This window comes from Protomyctophum parallelum (genome assembly GCF_964188405.1).
Source record: "Protomyctophum parallelum genome assembly, chromosome: 13".
NCBI classification, from domain to species: domain Eukaryota; kingdom Metazoa; phylum Chordata; class Actinopteri; order Myctophiformes; family Myctophidae; genus Protomyctophum; species Protomyctophum parallelum.
Genome location: NC_139708.1, coordinates 19,257,175 through 19,276,761, shown reverse-complemented (window position 1 = coordinate 19,276,761; position 19,587 = coordinate 19,257,175). Strand labels below are relative to the sequence as shown.

The 19,587-nt window shown below is 42.0% G+C and overlaps 1 protein-coding gene across 1 annotated transcript; it reads left to right on the top strand.

Moving 5' to 3' along the window:
- Nucleotides 1–1,379: 1,379 nt before the first annotated feature.
- LOC310868947 (COP9 signalosome complex subunit 1) lies at nt 1,380–14,850 on the top strand. The gene is made up of 14 exons (XM_083779445.1): nt 1,380–1,473; nt 4,869–4,961; nt 5,838–6,019; nt 6,416–6,580; nt 6,882–7,017; nt 7,373–7,450; nt 8,142–8,202; nt 9,822–9,907; nt 10,098–10,192; nt 10,915–11,020; nt 11,209–11,289; nt 11,553–11,690; nt 13,309–13,443; nt 14,632–14,850. The coding sequence occupies exons 1-14, from the start codon at nt 1,441–1,443 to the stop codon at nt 14,707–14,709; spliced, it is 1,467 nt and encodes a 488-aa protein (XP_083635571.1). The 5' UTR covers nt 1,380–1,440; the 3' UTR covers nt 14,710–14,850.
- The last annotated feature ends 4,737 nt before the right edge of the window (nt 14,851–19,587 follow it).

Here is a 19,587-nt window from a genome sequence, read left to right as displayed (position 1 = left end):
TAACTCTGAGGTGAATGTTGTCCTCCTACAATATTTATAATTAATCAAGCTGAGCTACAAGCTGAGTTCTGAGCTTGTAGATTGGCTATTTTCAAAGGATTTTTAAAACTTCTGGACCTTCTGCATAATGAGTTATTTTACTTTTGGTTCTTTAAGTATATTTTGATGCCAATATCTTAATTTGTACTTTTACTCAAGTAAATCTTGAATACCTAATTGTACTGTAACATACTATTTCTACAATGGAGGGTATGCGCATGCATAGAGCGAGTGGCAAATTTAAATTGCATTAAATGTTGTTTAATGCAATCAGATAGGACTTTTCTATTTGGATGTATGGGCTGTCAGGGCCAGAAAGCAGTTTTGATACCTTTACTTAAGTAAAACATGTGAGTACTTCTTTCATAACTTTGTATTGCAGCGGACCAGTGGCGCAATGGATAACGCGTCTGCCTACGGAGCAGAAGATTCCAGGTTCGAGTCCTGGCTGGTTCGACATTTTTCGCTTAGGCTGGAATGGTTTAGGGTTGACAACACGGCATCTTGCAATGGGTCTGGTCTACAAGATTCGATACACCCACCACCATGATATACAAGGTATACCATGTATACCTGTCTAGAATCTCTAGATACTTCCTTAATGTTAACGAAGTCCACACCCACAACACCAGAGGGAGTGCAACAAACCATGTACAACCGAGATTCGGCAGTCGGCACAAACAAGGCACTAAATTATTTGTGGAGTTGCACCACTCGGTTGCACCACTCGGTTCACACGGCTGACGGCTGTGATTTTTTATTACTTTACTTAATGACCACTTAATGTTCTATGATGCTTCCCTGCCTCCTGTAGGCTATAAGTGTATATTTGTATGTCTTTAATGTTCTGATGAATTGTGGAGGACCCTATGTAAGTTAGTGCCTTTTCAGTTTTTATCCTCGTAGCAGTTTTTGTATTGACCTGTACTTTCGTTAAACTGTACCCATTCTACAAACTATTCAATCAATCAATCAATCAATCAATGCTACAAATCGTACTATTATTTATTTATTTTGTTTGTTTGTTTGTTTGTTTGATTGATTGATTGATTGATTGATTGATTGATTGATTGATTGAAATGTTTATTTCACAGTATGCAGAATGGGTACATTTCAAGCGGAAGCGCAAGTCAATACAAAAACTGTTACTTTGTGGACGAACCGAACCAAGATAAAGCATTAAAAGCACTAAACCTGTTTACAACAATGTCATATATTAGGAAATCATAAAGAGAAAGTAAAAAAAGGGAACATTGAAGATTTAATTTGAAATCGGAATCGGACCGGAAGCTGTGACTTGACAGCAGCTGCACGCACCGGATGTTATCGTGATTCAGAACAACAGAGCAGTCTGCAGCCTGTGACTGAGACTGAGGGATATACTCTGACAACAGAACAGAGATGCCGCTGCCCGTGCAGGTCTTCAACTTTCAGGTAAAAAGTTCACTCAATGAAAAGTGTATGATTTATTTATACACGTCGGTATTACACAATGATAGCGCCCCCCCCCCCCCCCCCCAATTCTTCATACCGGTAATTCAACTTTCAACTCATGGTAGCCAAATAGCTAGATAAGGCTAACTGTTAGCCAAGTATAGTTACATGCCATGGTGGGGAAGCTTTTATAAGAGCTCAAAATGCAGCTGTAGATTTCCAAACAAGTTGACTGCATAATGTCTGTCTGGCTACTTTGTCTGTTGTACTAGTCCACACGATTTAATTAGGCAAGTATAGGTGTACGTGATTGAGTTGGCTAGCATGGCTATAGCTGCAGTCATTTTTTGAGTGGTGCAACCACTCCTACAACCAGCTTGCAATGTCCTCGTACCTGTTTGTTTGTTTGTGTGTGTGTCTGTGTAAGCACGAGTATGTGACTTAATAATAGCAGTAGGGGGCGCCAGAAACAGTGAGAGGGGTAGTGACTCTAATGAGAGAGAGTGAGAGAGAGAGAGAGAGAGAGAGAGGGGGGGGGGGGGGGGGATTGCACCACTCAGTTCACACGTGTGTGATTTTAACATATAATATGCTGGCTAAGCGAGCATTCAGCTAACCTTGATGTGCTCATTCATTAATATGAGTGTGAGCTGTCATGCATGTGTGTGCATTTCTCGAGCTACTAAAAGAGAGATCATGATGAGAGGTGATGGAGTCTGAGGATGCAGAGGTGGCGATGAGAGAGATGTATGGCACCTGCAGGTGATGGAGGAGTTTGGGTCGTAGATTGTGTGTAAGAAAACAAAGCAAAGAATCACTTTCCTTCTCCGTTTTACTAACCTCTTTTGGTGCTAGTAGACGGATTCTTCTTTAGTTTTTCCACTTCTGTTATTAATGAGTGTTCTTCAGTACTGTAGTACCACTAGCCCCTCTCGGAATTTGGAAATTTGGATGAGTTTTATGTATGGTCCCTGTTCATAACTATATTTTCGTATGGGAATTTTGGAACGCGGCCATAAATATGCTCCGTAACATCGTATCTGCGGCGTTTGACGGCCTGTTTTCCTTTGAGGGCTTTTGAATTCGTGAACTATAAGTACCTATACATTCCGCTGCGAATATCTCCTGTGGCGCGGAAGCCGTTAAGTATTTTTAATCTTTGTTTGACCGATTTGGTCGCTTTATTTCTTCTTGTTTGTTTACCGTTTATTGTACCGCCTCCCGGTGTGCGGTTGGCTTGTGCCGGCTACGTCCCTGCCTCTGATCTGCTCTGTCATAGCTATAGCGCCACTAGGCACTAGCTAGCCAGATAGGCGGTACAATGAGGTGTCAATAAACAAGGAAGGAAGAGAAGAATCAAAGCGACCAAATCGGTCAAACAAAAATACTTAACGGCTTCCGCGCCACAGGAGATATTCGCAGCGGTATTTATAGGTACTTAAAGTTCACACATTCAGAAGCCCTCACATGAAAAAAAGTCCTGAAAGGGCGCAGAAGGACTTATCCGAAGTTGTTTACGTTTATATATGTGTGCGTACCAGGTGGCAGGGTGGAGGTGGAATAGGACCCAATGCTCTGGGTCTAAAAAATGTCAGAAACTTCAGTAGCATTGGGTTCTGCTTGTAGGGCTATAGTACCACCTGGTAGGGAATGTTTTGTCTGCTGTAGGCTTAAAGTCACAATTGCTGCAACAACTGAACATTTGTTCAAAGATTGTTGGACAACCACTTCAGTACATGGTTCTGTCTTCTGGGACTATGTACATGCACTTTCCATGTCAATGTGCACTTTATTGCATAGCACTTGCCTTTAACACCTGGCACTTTAAAGGTCAAATGTGCACTTATTGTACTTTTCCTGGTATCGGCTATGTGTATTGTATGTTTTATTGTATTTTATTGTGTTTGTTGTAGTGATGTAGTGATGTAGTGATGCTGCAATCAATTTGCCCTTCGGGGACTTTATACATCCACGTATGATAACAGCAGCTGCATCCTATTAAGGTTAGCAAGGAATATCAGTTATATCACCTCAAATACTAGCCATGTGTTGCATGGAGAGTGTAGGTTGCTGCCTTCAGGAAGGAGATAGTCCTTTGTCCATTAGTCGACTTTGAGGCTTAATCAGGAGTTTTGCCAGGACTAGACTGAGCTGTGGACATTGCTCTTGCCTTTGTCTTTATGTATGTAATTTTGTTTTTCTGTTATGTTATGTCAAATGTGTGTATGTGTTGCGTGCAAGTCTGCAAGACCACTGGGTCGCAAGACAAATTTCAGTGCAAAGTTGCAAACTGACAATAACTGACAAGTACTATATCATTTATTTGATCAATTCTGATCCAAAAAGCTAAGTATAATTTAGTTTATTTCGATCAATTCAACAGTGTGTAACATAAATCATTACCTAAAATATTCACATTCTCTTATAGTTGATCGAAAAGGCATAGGCTGAAGCTCAAAGCTTATTGATGCCGATCCTTTGTCATGTCATTTTTTCTTTAACTTATTTTAAGCTCACAATGAATAATCCCCCTATTCATTCATAATACATCTAAACAGAAAAGTCCTATCTGATTGTGTTACACTCACAAACATTGCAGCTGCACGGAGAGCTTGAATTATACTCTTTCTATCTGCAAAGTCTACTTCCTGTCAAATCATTCTGTGGCGTGCAGGTGATAATTTGGAGTGTTGAAAGCGCTCTGTGGAAATCACTCAATGGTCCTTCGTATCACCTGCAGGAGGCAGCAGGAGCGCTTCCAAACTCCAACATTCAGAACAATTATAACCAGTGCACAGTATTTATAGCCTGGCTCCAGCCCCTGAATCACTAGCTCACAGCCTCACACCCATTAAAAATATATATATTTAATGAAGTGAAACGAAATGAAAAGTGTCAGGCTAGAGTATTTGGGCATTAGCTAGTCTCGCGTTGCCAGACTGTTGCCTCTTGCAATTTCCAAATGCTTCCGTCATACAGTGTGGAGCAGTGGAAAAGCTATCATGAGTAAAATATAAAGCGGAAGTGGAGCCTCCTCCCGAGTCCCCACTTCCGTTTCGTCTTTACTGTCGCGCAAATGTATCCTAATATAAATAGAATATAGCTAGCTGTTTAGCAGAAAAGGAAATACAAAAATAAAATGCAAAGATATTTTAAAATATATTTTCGTGAACGGAAATAGCAGCTAGTTCCAGACTCTGTATAGCATTTTGAGAATGTTAAATAGTTGTCTGGCTACGCGAGACTAGGCATTACTAGGTAACAAGCCAGCACAGTACTAGACAGAGCACCATATAGCTGAGATACCAGCTTTTACAAAGACGTTATGGTTGGATCTGAGAGAGCTGAGGGATGTTAGTCTTTGCCTAATGTATTTTTTGTTTTTGTTTTTGCAGGGGGCTGTGGAGCCAATGCAGATTGATGTTGACCCTCATGATGACCAGCAGAATGCTCCAGACACCAACTATATCGTTGATAATCCAACACTGGTATGCAGATAACTACACAACACACAGTGTAGTTTACAATATGTGCAAGAATGCATCAATGCCACTTTTCACTGACAGAGGAAGAATTGCAACCACCAATAGAACACATCTAGACTGTCAGTATTGCAACTAAGAGAAAGGGAAATGTCAGTCAGAACTGTGGTGGCCTCACTTAAATTAGATTACATAAATGTATAATAAACTGATACCGTTGATGGTGAAATTGCATTTTACCCATTAAGTTCAAGTAGGGGTGTATTAGAATTATGGATGCACCGATGTAACGGCCACATATCGGTATCGGCCGATATTTGCCGTTATCGGTCAATATCGGTATCTGCAAATCAAACTGACATTAACCGATGACAGTAGCCGATATTTATCTGTGGTTGATAAGCATCCTTTTATTTATTTATTTTTAGATAGATTTTTGTTGCTTTTGTGCCTTTATTGATACTTACAGTGGAGACAGAGGGAGAGACATGCAGCAAAGGTCGTCATGAAGGGGACTCGAACACGCAATGCGCTGTAAGGCCAGAGCCTATATGTGGCATGCGCCTGGACCGCTAGGACAGCGGGCGCCCCGATAAGCATACATTTTGCTTTGGCTGTGTTGGTTATCTGCAGCCTACCAAGCTGTAGATTCTGAACATTTATTTCTTGTATTGAAGATGTATTTGTTTCCCTGGCACAAAAGGTGGAAATAAAAAACAACAAAACTAAAGAAACATCTCATTATCATTATCGCCTATGGGCTAAATTGTTATTTTAAACATTGGTATCGGTGTCGGCCAAGAATTTCCACATCAGTGCATTCCTAATCAGAATCCATGTGCTTGTAATATGGTTAATGTTGTTCTTCCTCTTTGCCTACAGGACCTGGAGCAGTATGCGGCCAGCTACAGCGGCCTGATGAGGATCGAGAGGCTCCAGTTCATCGCTCAGCACTGTCCCCAGCTCCGCGTCGAGGCTCTCAAGATGGCGCTCACCTTCGTCCAGAGGACCTTCAATGTGGACGCGTATGAGGAGATTCATCGCAAGCTCACAGAGGCCTCCCGGTACGTCCGTCTGCACTCTGCAGACTGGGTGTGTTTGGGATCATCATGATGTCTGATGACGGTGTGAAAACCGATAGACATGATGTCTCTGAAGCAGGCCAGGCTGTATTGTTGGGCTTGGTGAACTGTTTGATCCTGACTGTATAATTAAACATGGCTCAGAGCAAAGCTTTCTGCCGGCTTCTGTTCTCTCATCCTCCTGTCTAAAAGGTCGTTCTCCTAGGGTGAGATTTGGGGCGAGATTAATTAATGACCACAGATCGCCTAGGGCACGATTGTCAAATAATATAAGAACAGAACAACAGCCTGAAAAGGTTGAGAACCACGGCACTGAGTTATGTAGAGTCAGCTCATGTAAAAACATCCAGTATGTGTTGTTGTACTTGTACACTACAGTGAGGTCCAGGGTGTACCGGACGCAGTGCCCGAGGGAGCAGCGGACCCTCCGGCTCTGGACACAGCCTGGGCCGAGTCCACCCGGAAGAAAGCCCTGCTCAAACTGGAGAAACTAGACACCGACCTCAAGAACTACAAAGGAAACTCCATCAAAGAGAGCATCAGGTATGCTTGGCTCAGAGGCAGCGTTTCATTTTACAAACCCACACTCACACTTTTCTATGTCTCTTTCAAAAGAGACAGATCGCAAGTGTAATTAGTAGTTCAAGGCACATTTACCTCCTTGTTTACAATGACTTTATTAGTTTATTTACTAAAATCAGACTTGTATAAGAAGTCAACAATGAAGAGAAGAGAAAACATAATCTTGTCCTTCCACTGTAAAAATCATAAATAATTCATCATCATAAATTAAAAACAACAAACTGTTTGACCATGGCCTTTGGTTATCTTTCCCTCTTCCCAGGCGAGGACACGATGACTTGGGGGATCATTATCTAGATTGTGGTGACCTCAGCAACGCTCTCAAGTGTTACTCCAGAGCCAGAGACTACTGTACCAGTGCCAAGCATGTCATTAACATGTGTCTTAATGTTATCAAGGTAAATGGCAGGCTTTCTCAAAGTCCAGGGGTGCCTTAGAATACTTTGATAGTAGACCACACTTTTTTGACTTGAGAGCTACTTTCAAAATGGCTCAACAAGATCTACCCACCAAAAAATATATTATCCAATAGCTGAAAATAGTTAAACAATGTACCCGAGGGGGCTTTGGAATAGTGCCGATGGCGTTGCATATTAGACAAACCAAGGCACTTGGAATGAAAAAGTTTGAGAACCACTGGTATAGAACATGACATGACTGACATACTTTCTCCTGGTTAGACTAAAACTGGAAGGGATGACAGCATGGTGACTTTGGGTGTAAGACAAAAAGCTCTCTCTTGTCCTTCTCCAGGTCAGCGTTTACCTCCAGAACTGGTCCCATGTGCTGAGCTACGTCAGCAAGGCTGAGTCTACCCCAGAAATAGCAGAGGTAAGCTAAGCACCATGGTTTGCCACTAACCCGAGTCACCTTTTTGTTGTTGTAACCATGTTAAACCTGGCATCCCAATTCTGGTCATGTTGTAATAGGTGAAAATAGGAGTGCGCACCCTGAGGACTGGGAGTCGAGCCCCAGCCGAGTCATACCGAATAGGCGAATACTATAAAAATGGTACCCATTGCCTCCCTGCTTGGCACTCAGCATCAAGGGTTGGATTGAGGGTTGGTCCCTGTGGCATACAGTGCTAGCATCATTTCCAGGATGTGACTTGTACATCAAGTTGCCTCATACTACACAAACGGGAGATAGGCTCCTGACCTATGGGCCACATGGCTCGAGAGTCGGGACCAAGGCGACTTACTTACAAGCTCACAACGCACCACAATGTAACACTTTTATTTTGCCTCCTGTGAGCTTGTTGGATTGGCGTACAAAGACGTATAATATGGTTTAAATTGATGGGAGTCTTAAATGTATTTAATTTCCTCAAACATACATGTCTGATTATACCTCAGGTATAACTGGTGTCTATTTTGTTAGCATGACTGCATGCATTTAAACAAATAATGCAATACCAGTAAGGATTCATTTAGCCACGATGAAACACTTGTAGTGATACTAGAGCAAATGTGTTTTTCTGATTGTTTTTTCATTTGTTTTGTATGTGTGTCTTTTGTTCCAGCAAAGAGGAGAAAGAGACAGTCAAAACCAATCGGTCCTCACCAAATTAAAATGTGCTGCAGGTAAAGGAATACTGCCATCTCTCATGATTACTTTGTCTCTTTGTTTCTTGATGGTGATTACAGCATTTGAGAGCTTTTTTGATAATGTTAGATAAGACTTGCGTTCTTCAATATGATTTCACTTATGGAACTAGCCCTTGGCATATTAACTTGTATTGAGTCTGTCCACGGTTCAGGTAAATGTCTGCGATGGTAAACTCAATGCAGGTTTGGATAGTCGGATATTATCGGTTAATGTGAATGTCAATGGTTATCGTCTCCACCAGGCCGAAGGCATGGGGAGAGAGTATGTTTTGTTGTCTCCACCAGGCCGAAGGCATCGGGAAAGAGTATGTTTTTTTGTCTCCACCAGCTCGAAGGCATGGGGAGAGAGTATATTTTATTGTCTCCACCAGGCCGAAGGCATGTTTTGCACTCCGTCCGTCCGTCCGTGTGTCTGTCCGTCCGTATGTGAACAGCTAATCTCCGGCAGCGGTAACCCGGTCGATGCCACATTTTGCACACACACTCCCTGGATGCAAACATGAACCTCTGCCCCAAAATTTCCAGAATGGCCTGTTATAGCACCACCAGGAGGCGGCTTTGTGCGAAACAAGTTTTTGGACAGTACACCTACAGATTTTGTCCAAACATCATGCAAATTGGTACACAGTCTCTCTAGAGCCATTCAACGAAACGGGTCTTTCAGACTTCTCAGACTCCATCTTGATTGGCTAAGATTGGCTTCCAAAGTTCGCAGGAGGGCTCAGTTTCAAACAAAATGCTGCAAATAATGAACACATCATGTGATTAACGTGAAATTGTGCACGCACATTCCCACTAGGCCGAGGAAGAAATGCCACGTGAACATTTTAAATTCGGCCTCATGGTGGCGCTATTACTGGCCGAAAAGTGTTTTTACCTCTAACTGCACAGATCTGTGGATAACTTTATATGCCAACTCCCTAGAGGCCAATGAAAAACCTTTGCCTGGAATTTTTCACATCTGCTCTTTATAGCGCCACCAGGAGGCTGACATATGTAAAACACATTATTTAATATTACTCCTTCAGATTTTATCAAAATGTCACGCAAATTGGTACACATGCTCTCCATAGTCATGTGATCAAGACGGGTTTGTTTGATTTCTCATAATCCACCTTCATTGCCTACGATTGGCTTCTAAACTTTTCAGGAGTAGCCCGCTGTGTACCCGTTTTGTACAAATTGCCACAACTACTCAACGCAGCTGTCCGATTGCGGTGAAACTGTGCATGCATATTCCCACTAGGCTGAGGAAGAAATGCCACTTGACAGTTTTCAAATCAGCCTCATGGTGGCGCTACAACAGGCCAAGCCGCGTCTCTGTCTCACACACACACACACACACACACACACACACACATGATTATGATTATATTACTTTTAAAAACATTTTGCCAAACATCACACACTCCTATCCTCCTGATGGAGACCTGTGCCCAGAAGGGCACCTTTTCTAGTTGTAAATGTTCTGCTAAATTTGGTTGGAAGAAAAAAAAAAGTTTTGTATGTAATAAATAACGATCTACAACTGTATGGTGTTAAGGGGATATTTGACCCTTCATCTTTGTGTACATTGTCTGGGTGCTGTACTGTAGGCCTGGCAGAGCTGGCGTCTCAGAAGTACAAGGCAGCAGCCAAGTGCTTCCTACTAGCCTCCTTTGACCACTGTGATTTTCCAGAGGTGAGTTAACCTATACCTGGTGACTTTAGCTTCAACAGGCCTACTACAGTATCAATGTTGCTTATTTGACAAACTGCTGTAAACTCCTGTAAATTCAGAGCAGACCTGTCCCATGCCACACAGTCGGTGGACAGAGTTTAGTTTCTATTGGCTGGTAATGCATTTAATTTATGTTCTATGTGTCTTCCAGCTTCTGTCTCCCAGTAACGTAGCCGTGTACGGAGGTTTCTGTGCACTGGCAACATTCGACAGACAGGAGCTCCAACGAAATGTCATTTCAAGCAGGTACAGAGACTTGTGCACTTCATTCACTCACGCTTGAATTTAGAATTTAAAATGAGCTTGTATGATGACTAAGACTAAATATATTGACAATTTGTCAACGAATACAAACTGAAATGTTAAGGGAGGGACTAGTGGAGAAGAGATGCAGTAGAACTAAGGCGAGTCCCTGTGACGTGTTGTGAACTTGTAGATCAGCTATTTTTGAGTGGTGCAACCACTCCAAGGAACAGCAATGTCTGTGTTCACCTATGTGTTCACCTATGTGACGTTAACCTACCTACCTATGTGACTATGAGCACCAGTATGACTATGAGTACCAGTAGGGGCACTGTTGTGCCAGAAACAGAGAGAGAGAGAGAGATAGTGCTGCACTGATGCCTGCTAATGAGAGAGAGAGAGAGGAGGGGGGAGGGGAGTTGCACCACTCAGTTCACACGGGTGATTTTTTCTTAGTCTGTCTACAAATCAGGCGCTGTGACACCATCAAAGCCTGCTCGACTAAATCAACTGTAGATTTGGTCGATTCAAATTACATGATATTTATAGTCAACTAAAACAAAATCTTTTCAGATTTGACATTTCACAAAAATTTAATTTAAACTACATGGAACTTTATTCAAAAGACTATGACTAAAACTAAATCAAACTTGTTGATGTTGACGTTTCATGCTTCTGCAACATTAATGTGTTTTTTGTTTTGTTTTTGTCTCTCTCCCATCCAGCACCTTTAAGTTATTTTTAGAGTTAGAGCCACAGGTCCGTGACATCATCTTTACATTCTACGAGTCCAAGTACGCCTCCTGTCTCAAACTACTGGACGAAATGAAGGTAAGAGCTGACAGATTAATTTCCAACGGTCAATACATGCTGTCAGAAATAAACATTTGTGTTCACCAATTTCTTTTAGGGGATCCAAAAGTTTGAGCACAGCTGAATTATATAGCAGCATAACATTCTCAGAAAACTGTAAGGATTATTTTGTAGAATGGGCTAAAGTGTGTGTGTGTGTCCTCCAGGACAACCTTCTGCTGGACATGTACCTGGCTCCTCATGTCAGAACCCTGTACACACAGATCAGGAACAGAGCTCTAATACAGGTGAGTCCACAGAGAACGCTCGCTTGTATTGTTTATTAACCCATTTCTTCACACTAGCTTTTAGTTCTTTTTCACAGTAACGTCTGTTTGTCTGTCTGACACACACACACACACACACACACACACATTTCTATTTACCTTACTGACACGTATGACTTAAAGACAAACTCACATCTTTCTTTCGCTTCCCAATCCCATGTCTCGCTCTCTCGCTCTCTCTCGCTCTCTCTCTCTCTCTCTCTCTCTCTCTCTCTCTCTCTCAGTATTTCAGCCCATACGTGTCGGCAGACATGATGAACATGGCCCAGGCCTTCAACACCACAGTACCTGCTCTGGAGGACGAACTCACACAGCTGATTCTAGAAGGACTCATCAACGGACGCATCGACTCCCACAGCAAGGTAACGCACGCATGGCACGTTTAGACAACCGTTTACCCCCAAAATGAGTTTTATGGGTCCCTTTATTTTATTTATTTTAATTATTATTTCAAAACATTTTCAAAAAACATTTCCAAAAAAGCTAACATTTTCATGAATCAAAAACAAAAAATAATTCAAAAACATTTTCTTTACAGTAATTTCATGAAGAAATGAACAAAGCATCAAAAATTCGATAAAGTAGAAAACAAGTGTTATTAAAATATCCGATCTATCTGCTATTTTCACTAGTTTGGGTCCCGGGGAGACATTCTCCAAAATGTCTCTTTTGGGCAAAGTCCTGTTGCGTTCTCACTTTTTATTCTGCGTTTAGTCAGGCACAATTTATTTAAAACGCTGTAGTGTACATGCCAGGTGCTTACAGCAGGTGCCGGTGACGCACTGCCAGACAGACCAGGCATGCAGAATCACACAACTGTTTACATTCACCAATATCGGCTTGCTAAATTTGTATTCCTAAAATGAGGAACTCAAATATCGCCTACAGCTCTGCACCAATGTAATAAACATAAGCGAAGTGAGCCATGATGTCACACGTTTTGCGGATTCACCGTTTACAAATATAGAGACGCCAGGTGGAGCAATTTAAAAGATTTCCACTCTGGAAGGGGTTTTCGTCTAAATGGATATATTTTATTTGGCCCTTTTCTCTAGAGACCGTTGCCGTGTAAACGTGGCCTTAATGCAGCATAATCACAAGACATTTGTGTCTGGTCAGCTGTAACGCTAAGCCCAGCTCTTTCTTTCTTTTTCCTTTATTTATTCAGGGTAGTCCATTGAGAGCAAGCTCTCTTTTTAATGATGCCCTGAACACGCATGATGAAAACCACTAACAAACATTTGAACCACATTACATTAACAGTTTGACTCCATAAAACACGTTACCCGCTATTTAATCAAATATTCTACGCTGCCGAGATTGTTTTATTACCTTTAGAGAATACGCTGAAGTATTTGCAGCTTTCAACGACCAAAATCCGTCCGTCGGCATGTTATGATCATCAGCACCAGCAGAGATTACAATGCGCTACAGGATCCGCCTCCATGAGGTATTGTAGTCCAAACTTCCCAGAAGCCCTAGCAGCCCAGATGATGACTTGATTTCCGGTTTCGTCATCAGAACACGACGGCCTCGTCATCAGGTCCCGGATAAATCAGCTGTTTCTTTTTAATTATTTTAAAACGGCGAATTAAATGCATTAAACAAATGTCGGGTATAGCGTTTTACGCACGGTGGAACACTGGATTAAACAATTAGCTGCCGTCAAACTCTATTGGGTAACATCAAACGGATGCAGTCACAATGCTTCTTGAGGACGTCCCCTCAAGAAGCACCCTAAATGTCTACTATCGATCAAGACCAATCGAACCAGTTAAAGAGAGTCCTCTTGAAGTTTGTTCCATTTGTGCAGAGCACAGCAAATGACGGCAGTCTTTCCTTGTTCACTGTTCGCATTCATACGTGTACTGGTATATCTAATGTGTGTCTGTGAACGTGTTGAACGAAATGCCATGGGTCTTTTGTTGTACTGTTAGATTCTATAATCCCTAACATGGTCTTTCGTTGTGCTGCTGATAGATTTTGTATGCCCGTGACGTGGACCAGAGGAGCACCACCTTTGAGAAGTCCGTCCACATGGGCAAGGAGTTTCAGAGACGAGCCAAAGCCATGATCCTCAGAGCAGCCGTGCTGCGCAACCAGATCCACGTCAAGGTAAAAAATAAAAGAATATAGATACATCATGAAAAAATAATGAATGCTGCTAAATTGTGTGAAATCAGTGATTGGAATCGGCCCCCAAAAAACGTGATCGGAGCACCTCTACTGTATGTGCACACACTGCCCAGCTGATCTTTTTTGCCAACCTTTTCTAAAGCATGTGAAAGCATTGTGAAATTCTAACTACCTCTTCAATTTACATGATTGCAAAGCTGAAACTGCCAATAGTACGTACGTTGTTTGAGTTGTGTCGCTACTTGAGGCGTAGTCGTTGCGTGTATGAGAAATGTATTTTATTTTATTGATGGTGAGCCAGGGGAGGTTAATTTCCCTATCTATAAATTCAACAAGTCTCTGTACGTGTGTATGTACAGTACGTACGTCTATAATCCACCTAACTCGAAAACCATTCGCCCCACCGACTTCAAATTCGACTCACGCGTTCCACACCCCCACAGGGAGTGCAGTGCCCGGTTTCGAGTCCGTCGGATAAATCGCTGTCCAGAACCAGCACAAAAGCCTCTGCCCGGGGTCTGGACCTGATCACCTCTATATCTCCATATGGCGCTGGCCTGTTCTGACAAGCCTTCATAGACTCCATATTTGGGCATTCCTGACAAAGAACTCCATATATGGGCATAATAGGGACACAGACATAACTGGGTGGGCATGCATTTCCGACGTGCATCGTTCCAAGTAGGCCAGTGCCCAACGGGCACCGCTCTAGTCACACATAATGTACGGTGCAAAAAATAAGTGATATGCGACAACACACACTAGTTAGACAACATAACATCCGGTCGCCGAAAGAGACAAAAATTCGGCCAGGACATTTTCACGGAAACTGGCCCAGACTGGCCCACCACAACAAGAGCGCAGATACTCTACTGACCTTTCGGGTTAAGGCCCATACAAATACTTGAAATACAAGCCCTTAAAACCACCACATTTACAGTACAACATCAATGATACTCAACCAACAGACGGACAACAAATGTAAGATTTTGCCCAGACAGCCCACCAGGCATATGCCTGGTACATCCTGTGGCCAGTCCACCCCTGGAGTGAGTTAAGAGAAATGCTTACCACAAAAGTTGTGTTCTGTGGTAGTAGTAGTAGTGTCTCCAGTTTATTGTACAGAAAGTCATCCATGTCTTTTTTTTCCTTCTCTGTCTTCTTCAGTCGCCACCGAGGGAGGGTGGCCAAGGAGAGCTCACACCTGCCAACACCAGCCAAACCCGGATGAGCACCAACATGTGACCATGCTAGCAATGCTTCAGCTACCGACCCGGAGCAATAACCACAAAACTCCTGTTTGCCTGTTGTTGGGGATGTGGGGGTCACATAACTGTATATAAAGTTGTGTTAAAGGACAGTAAATAAAAATGTAAGAATACAGGACTTAAACTGTTTATTTATTTATAGCCACTTCATGAGGCCAAATACATTTTGGTAGTATTTGACATGAAAAAGTTTGAAAACCACTGATTTAGCAACATACCGTACATTTTTTCAGATAACTGTTAAGATTGAGAAGACCTTTGTAGAATCTGTAGAAGGTCTTAATGGGTAAAATAAATGTGCAAATTAAAGTAAACCTCTGCCTCACTCTCTGGAGTCTGGTAGACTTTCACCATTCACTACTATGAGATCAAGTTCATTACTGTCACTAATGCATGGATCAGTGGTGGTAGAAATGCACGATTATTCCAAATGAAAAGTATATTTCACATAAAACTGTTCATATAGTTGTCCCTCAATTCATATTGATTTATTACTGTGACTGTGTAATAAACAACACTTGGAAGAATGGGTCCCTGAGCAATGTGGATCGCTTCAACAGTACTATGGTAAATGGTGCATTTATATAGTGCCTTTATCCAATGCGCTTTACATAGATTGTGCACCATTCACACACATTCATACACCGATGGCGGTAGCCTGGTTAATAAACCAGACCGAATCAGCCTGGTTTATTAACCAGGCTACGATGGCGGCGGAACCATGCAAGGCAATAACCAGCACATCAGGAGCAATTAGGGGTTCAGTGTCTTGCTCATGGACACTTCGACACTAACTCTGGGGGAGCCTGGGTTTGAACTGGCAACCTTGTGATTACCATCCAGCCACTGAGCCCCTGAGCCACCGCATAGTGCCCCTATGCACTGCTGAGAGTGACCAAATGATGGTGTAGTATTCTAATGATCGGATTCTCAGCACAGATTTCATGTTCAAATCAGAATGTCAATGTAACATTACTAACTGAAGGCTAACATACAAAAGAATAATCCTAAAGGAAGAGTATATCAATCAGTTGAAGTGAAGGTAAGTCTGGGTAGTGCAGTTGGTAGAGCTAGTCTTTTGACCACAAGGTCATGGGTTCAATCAGTCAACTCAGTGCTGTGAAGAAATGTGTGTGGTTGTAACGAGAAAATTGGTAAAAAGCAAGAATTGAAGATGCTATGATTAGCACTAAGGAAGGAAAACAATTGTGTTGTACAAAAGATGGCTAAAGATCCTTTGGAAAGGTTTTGTGAGTGTATTGACTTAGTGTTGTTCACACACGTGTGTATGTGTATCTGGGAAGCAATTGACAGCCGCAAGATGAACATTTTAAAGTTTGAGGACTAGTAGCGTGCCAAAGTTTGTGCTATTGTCAAAAACTAAAAACTTGCAGTTCACACATGACATCTATCATCTACATCTAACTGTTACATGGCTGGGTTTTGTGTATTAAAGTATTAAAACGTAAACAATCATTGTAAATATATTTTATATACACCAGAATAAATTGTAAAATGTCAACAATGCCACGTCTGACAGAGCTTGTCTGGACTGTTTGGAACCTTCACTGAGAAATGTCGATCATTACCACTGAACATACATGTTAGTCTTTTCCAAACACATAGCATTCCTATTTCCTATTCTTGGTATTTATCTTTCAATCATACTTCTTTCTACTATACTCTACTACTATTAATCTTGCTAAGTATTTTGGTTTGACTGTCACACAGACACACAGGAAGGCTGTCACGCACGCACACACACACACGCTGTATGTAGGCCAGGGAAACCACAGTGTCCTTCCAGGTGTCCCCATGCCTCCAGCTGTGATCATCAAACAGCCCTGTGGTTCTTACACAGAAAGCACTCCCAGGCCAGCCCCCCACCACAACGCACGCAGCATGCTATAGCCATACAAACAGCATGATTCAGTCTCTTGGTTGTGCATGGTCTTGGTTGTGCATGGTGTTGCGCACAAGAAAAGCAGATCTGCTAGCTCACTATGTGTTGCGCGCCATATGTGAGCTTTCATATCTGCTATTTTTCAATGCGCTAAAAGTATAAAACAGGCACAGCATGTTGCACGCATCATGATGTGCATATACACACAATTGCAGGATAAAATGATCACATGAAATGATTGTGTGCTGCACAAGGTGCCCTTTTTTCACTTGAGCACCTGCCCCTCAGAATGTTTGTGCACGCCACTTTGTGTGTGTGTGTGCATGTGTGTGTGTGTTGTATACAGTATGTACTCAATTTACAGATGTTCAGGAAACCGCAGAGCTGCACAGTGCCCCAGTAAAGCTGACATTTCCAAAGTATCTAGTCTACTCACCAGGTTCAATCAGCACTTCACATGAATACAGTTATAGGGTACAGTATGTGGCCCATGGTGACATCGATCAATTCTGGATTAAAAGCACCTAATAGGCTATATTATTTATGCCCCAAAAGCAGATTTTATTGTTAATACAAAAATGGTTACAAAGCTGATCTGTGATGTGACGTTATGAGCATGTGTAGCAGAGTGGCTCAGAGCCGATCTGCCTGATGGCCTCAAAAGTCCGTAGACAACGCCCTGGTAACGTCTGTCCCAACAGCCAGGAATCTTGGTGTTGTCCTGGACAGTCAGCTCTCGTTCAAAACTCACATCACAGCTGTCACTCGATCCTGTAGGTTCACACTCTATAACATACGACGAATTAGACCGTTCCTCACCCAGGAATCAGCCCAGCTCCTAATCCAGACAACAGTCTTGTCAAAACTCGACTATTGTAACTCCCTCCTTACTGGCCTACCAGCATGTGCACTTTAGCCTCTCCGGCTGATCCAAAATGCCGCAGCTCGCTTGGTCTTCAACCAGCCAAAATTCTCACATGTCTCCCCCCTGCTCCGCTCCCTCCACTGGCTCCCGGTCGCTGCCCGCACAGAATACAAAACTCTGATGCTGGCATTCAAAGCAACCAAAGGTATGGCTCCCCCATATCTTGCAAGTATGATTGAACCCTACAAACCCTCCCGCGCACTCAGATCAGCCAACGCAGGGAAGCTGGAAGTACCCTCACTAAAAACGCCGGGACAACGCTCCACACGTCCCAAACTCTTCTCCCTTCTGGCTCCAAAACTGTGGAATGCACTTCCCATTGCAGTCAGAACTGCAGCCTCACTCCCAATCTTCCACCGTAGTCTGAAAACCCACCTTTTCAGACTCCATCATGGCCCATAGCACTTACCCTACCCGCTTAGATAGCATTTCTGTAGACTTAGATAGCATTTGATACAGACTTATAGCATGTTATGTATAGACAGCACTATAATTGCATTGTATGTAGTCATAGCACGTCATAGTACAGATGTATAGCATAGTAGTATATATATATAGTTTATATGTATAGTCTCATAATATAGATATTCCACTGTTACTTTCTTAGCTTACGCATGTTTCATGATAAATGCTTTTTATGTGATGTATTCCCATGCTTGTTTTGTTCTTGCTTAATGTAAATCGCTCTGGATTAAGAGCGTCTGCTAAATGCCTAAATTGTAAATTGTAAGTCTAATATCTCCCCCAGTCCAGAGGGTTATCACTTTGGTCTAGTGGTTAAGATCTTGGACTTTCACGCGGGAGGCCTGAGTTTGAATCCTGGGCTTTATTGATGCACATTGATGCTGTGACCCGTAGTAGTAGAGTGGCTCCGAATGCCTGATGGCCTCATAAGTCTGATATCCTTTGAAAGAAACCCCATTCAAACCTATTTAGGTTCATGTTTGCCTGAAAAGGAATCTTTGAAATGTTTCATAGTTTTAGAAATATAGTGCTTTCAAATTTCAGACATTGATAATGGGGCTCAATGGCAGCTCTATAGGCACGTCAAAAAGTCACTTTCACCTAGAAACTCCATTCACACTTTTCATTATTCAGCTTACTGTGGAGACACATGCTGGAACTTTTTACTTTGAAATGTTTTGTAGTTTCTGAGTTATTTAACTTAAACGCCCAATGCATTCTCTATGGCAATAGCACAAACTTTGGCATGCTACTAGTCCTACATATACTTAAACCGACCAACCCCATTCTAGCCTACTTAGGTTCATCTTATGGTGGACATGTTTGCCTGAAAAGGAATCTTTGAAATGTTTCTTAGTTTTAGAAATATAGTGCTTTCAAATTTGAGACATTGAACATGGGGCTCAATTGGCAGCTCTATAGGCACGTCAAAAGTCACTTTCACCTAGAAACTCCATTCACACTTTGTATTATTCAGCTTACTGTGGAGACACATGTTGGAACTTTTTTATTTTGAAATGTTTTGTAGTTTCTGAGTTATTTAACTTAAACGCCCAATATCCAGGCAGAAGCTTGGATAGTAGGCCTACTTAATACTACCAGTGCTTCTTTTGCTTTGCAACACCATGCCTTTACTTGCATGTGAATTGTTTTGTATTGACGGTACTTGTACTACTGTTCTACATTTTTGTCTAATAAAATAGGCTATTCATTTAATCAAACTGCATTAAATATAACAGAGATACTACTATAACCAAGCTATCCATGTCAACATGCTCTATAGGAGTCTCAATAACAGGTATAAGTAACGTTTAATGTTTGTATGTCTCTAAATGTTTTGATGAATTGAACAATGTGGACCCTGTTGTAAACAAGTGTAATGCTTAATTGGGTCGTCCACTCACAGTTAACAGTCTTTGTATTGAGTTTGTGCTTAAAATGTACTGTAAATTCTACAGACTTAATAAATAGTTCAATCAATCAATCAAACAGAGATACTACTAACCAAGCTATCCATGTCAACATGCTCTATAGGAGTCTCAATAACAGGTATAGGCTAAGTA

Excerpts from the sequence above, each read along its gene's own strand:
- LOC310868947 (XM_083779445.1), top strand. The coding sequence starts at position 1,441 with ATGCCGCTGCCCGTGCAGGTCTTCAACTTTCAG. Across the intron at positions 11,021-11,208 it reads AACTACTGGACGAAATGAAG|GACAACCTTCTGCTGGACAT; the intron begins GTAAGAGCTGAC and ends TGTGTCCTCCAG. Across the intron at positions 11,290-11,552 it reads GGAACAGAGCTCTAATACAG|TATTTCAGCCCATACGTGTC; the intron begins GTGAGTCCACAG and ends TCTCTCTCTCAG.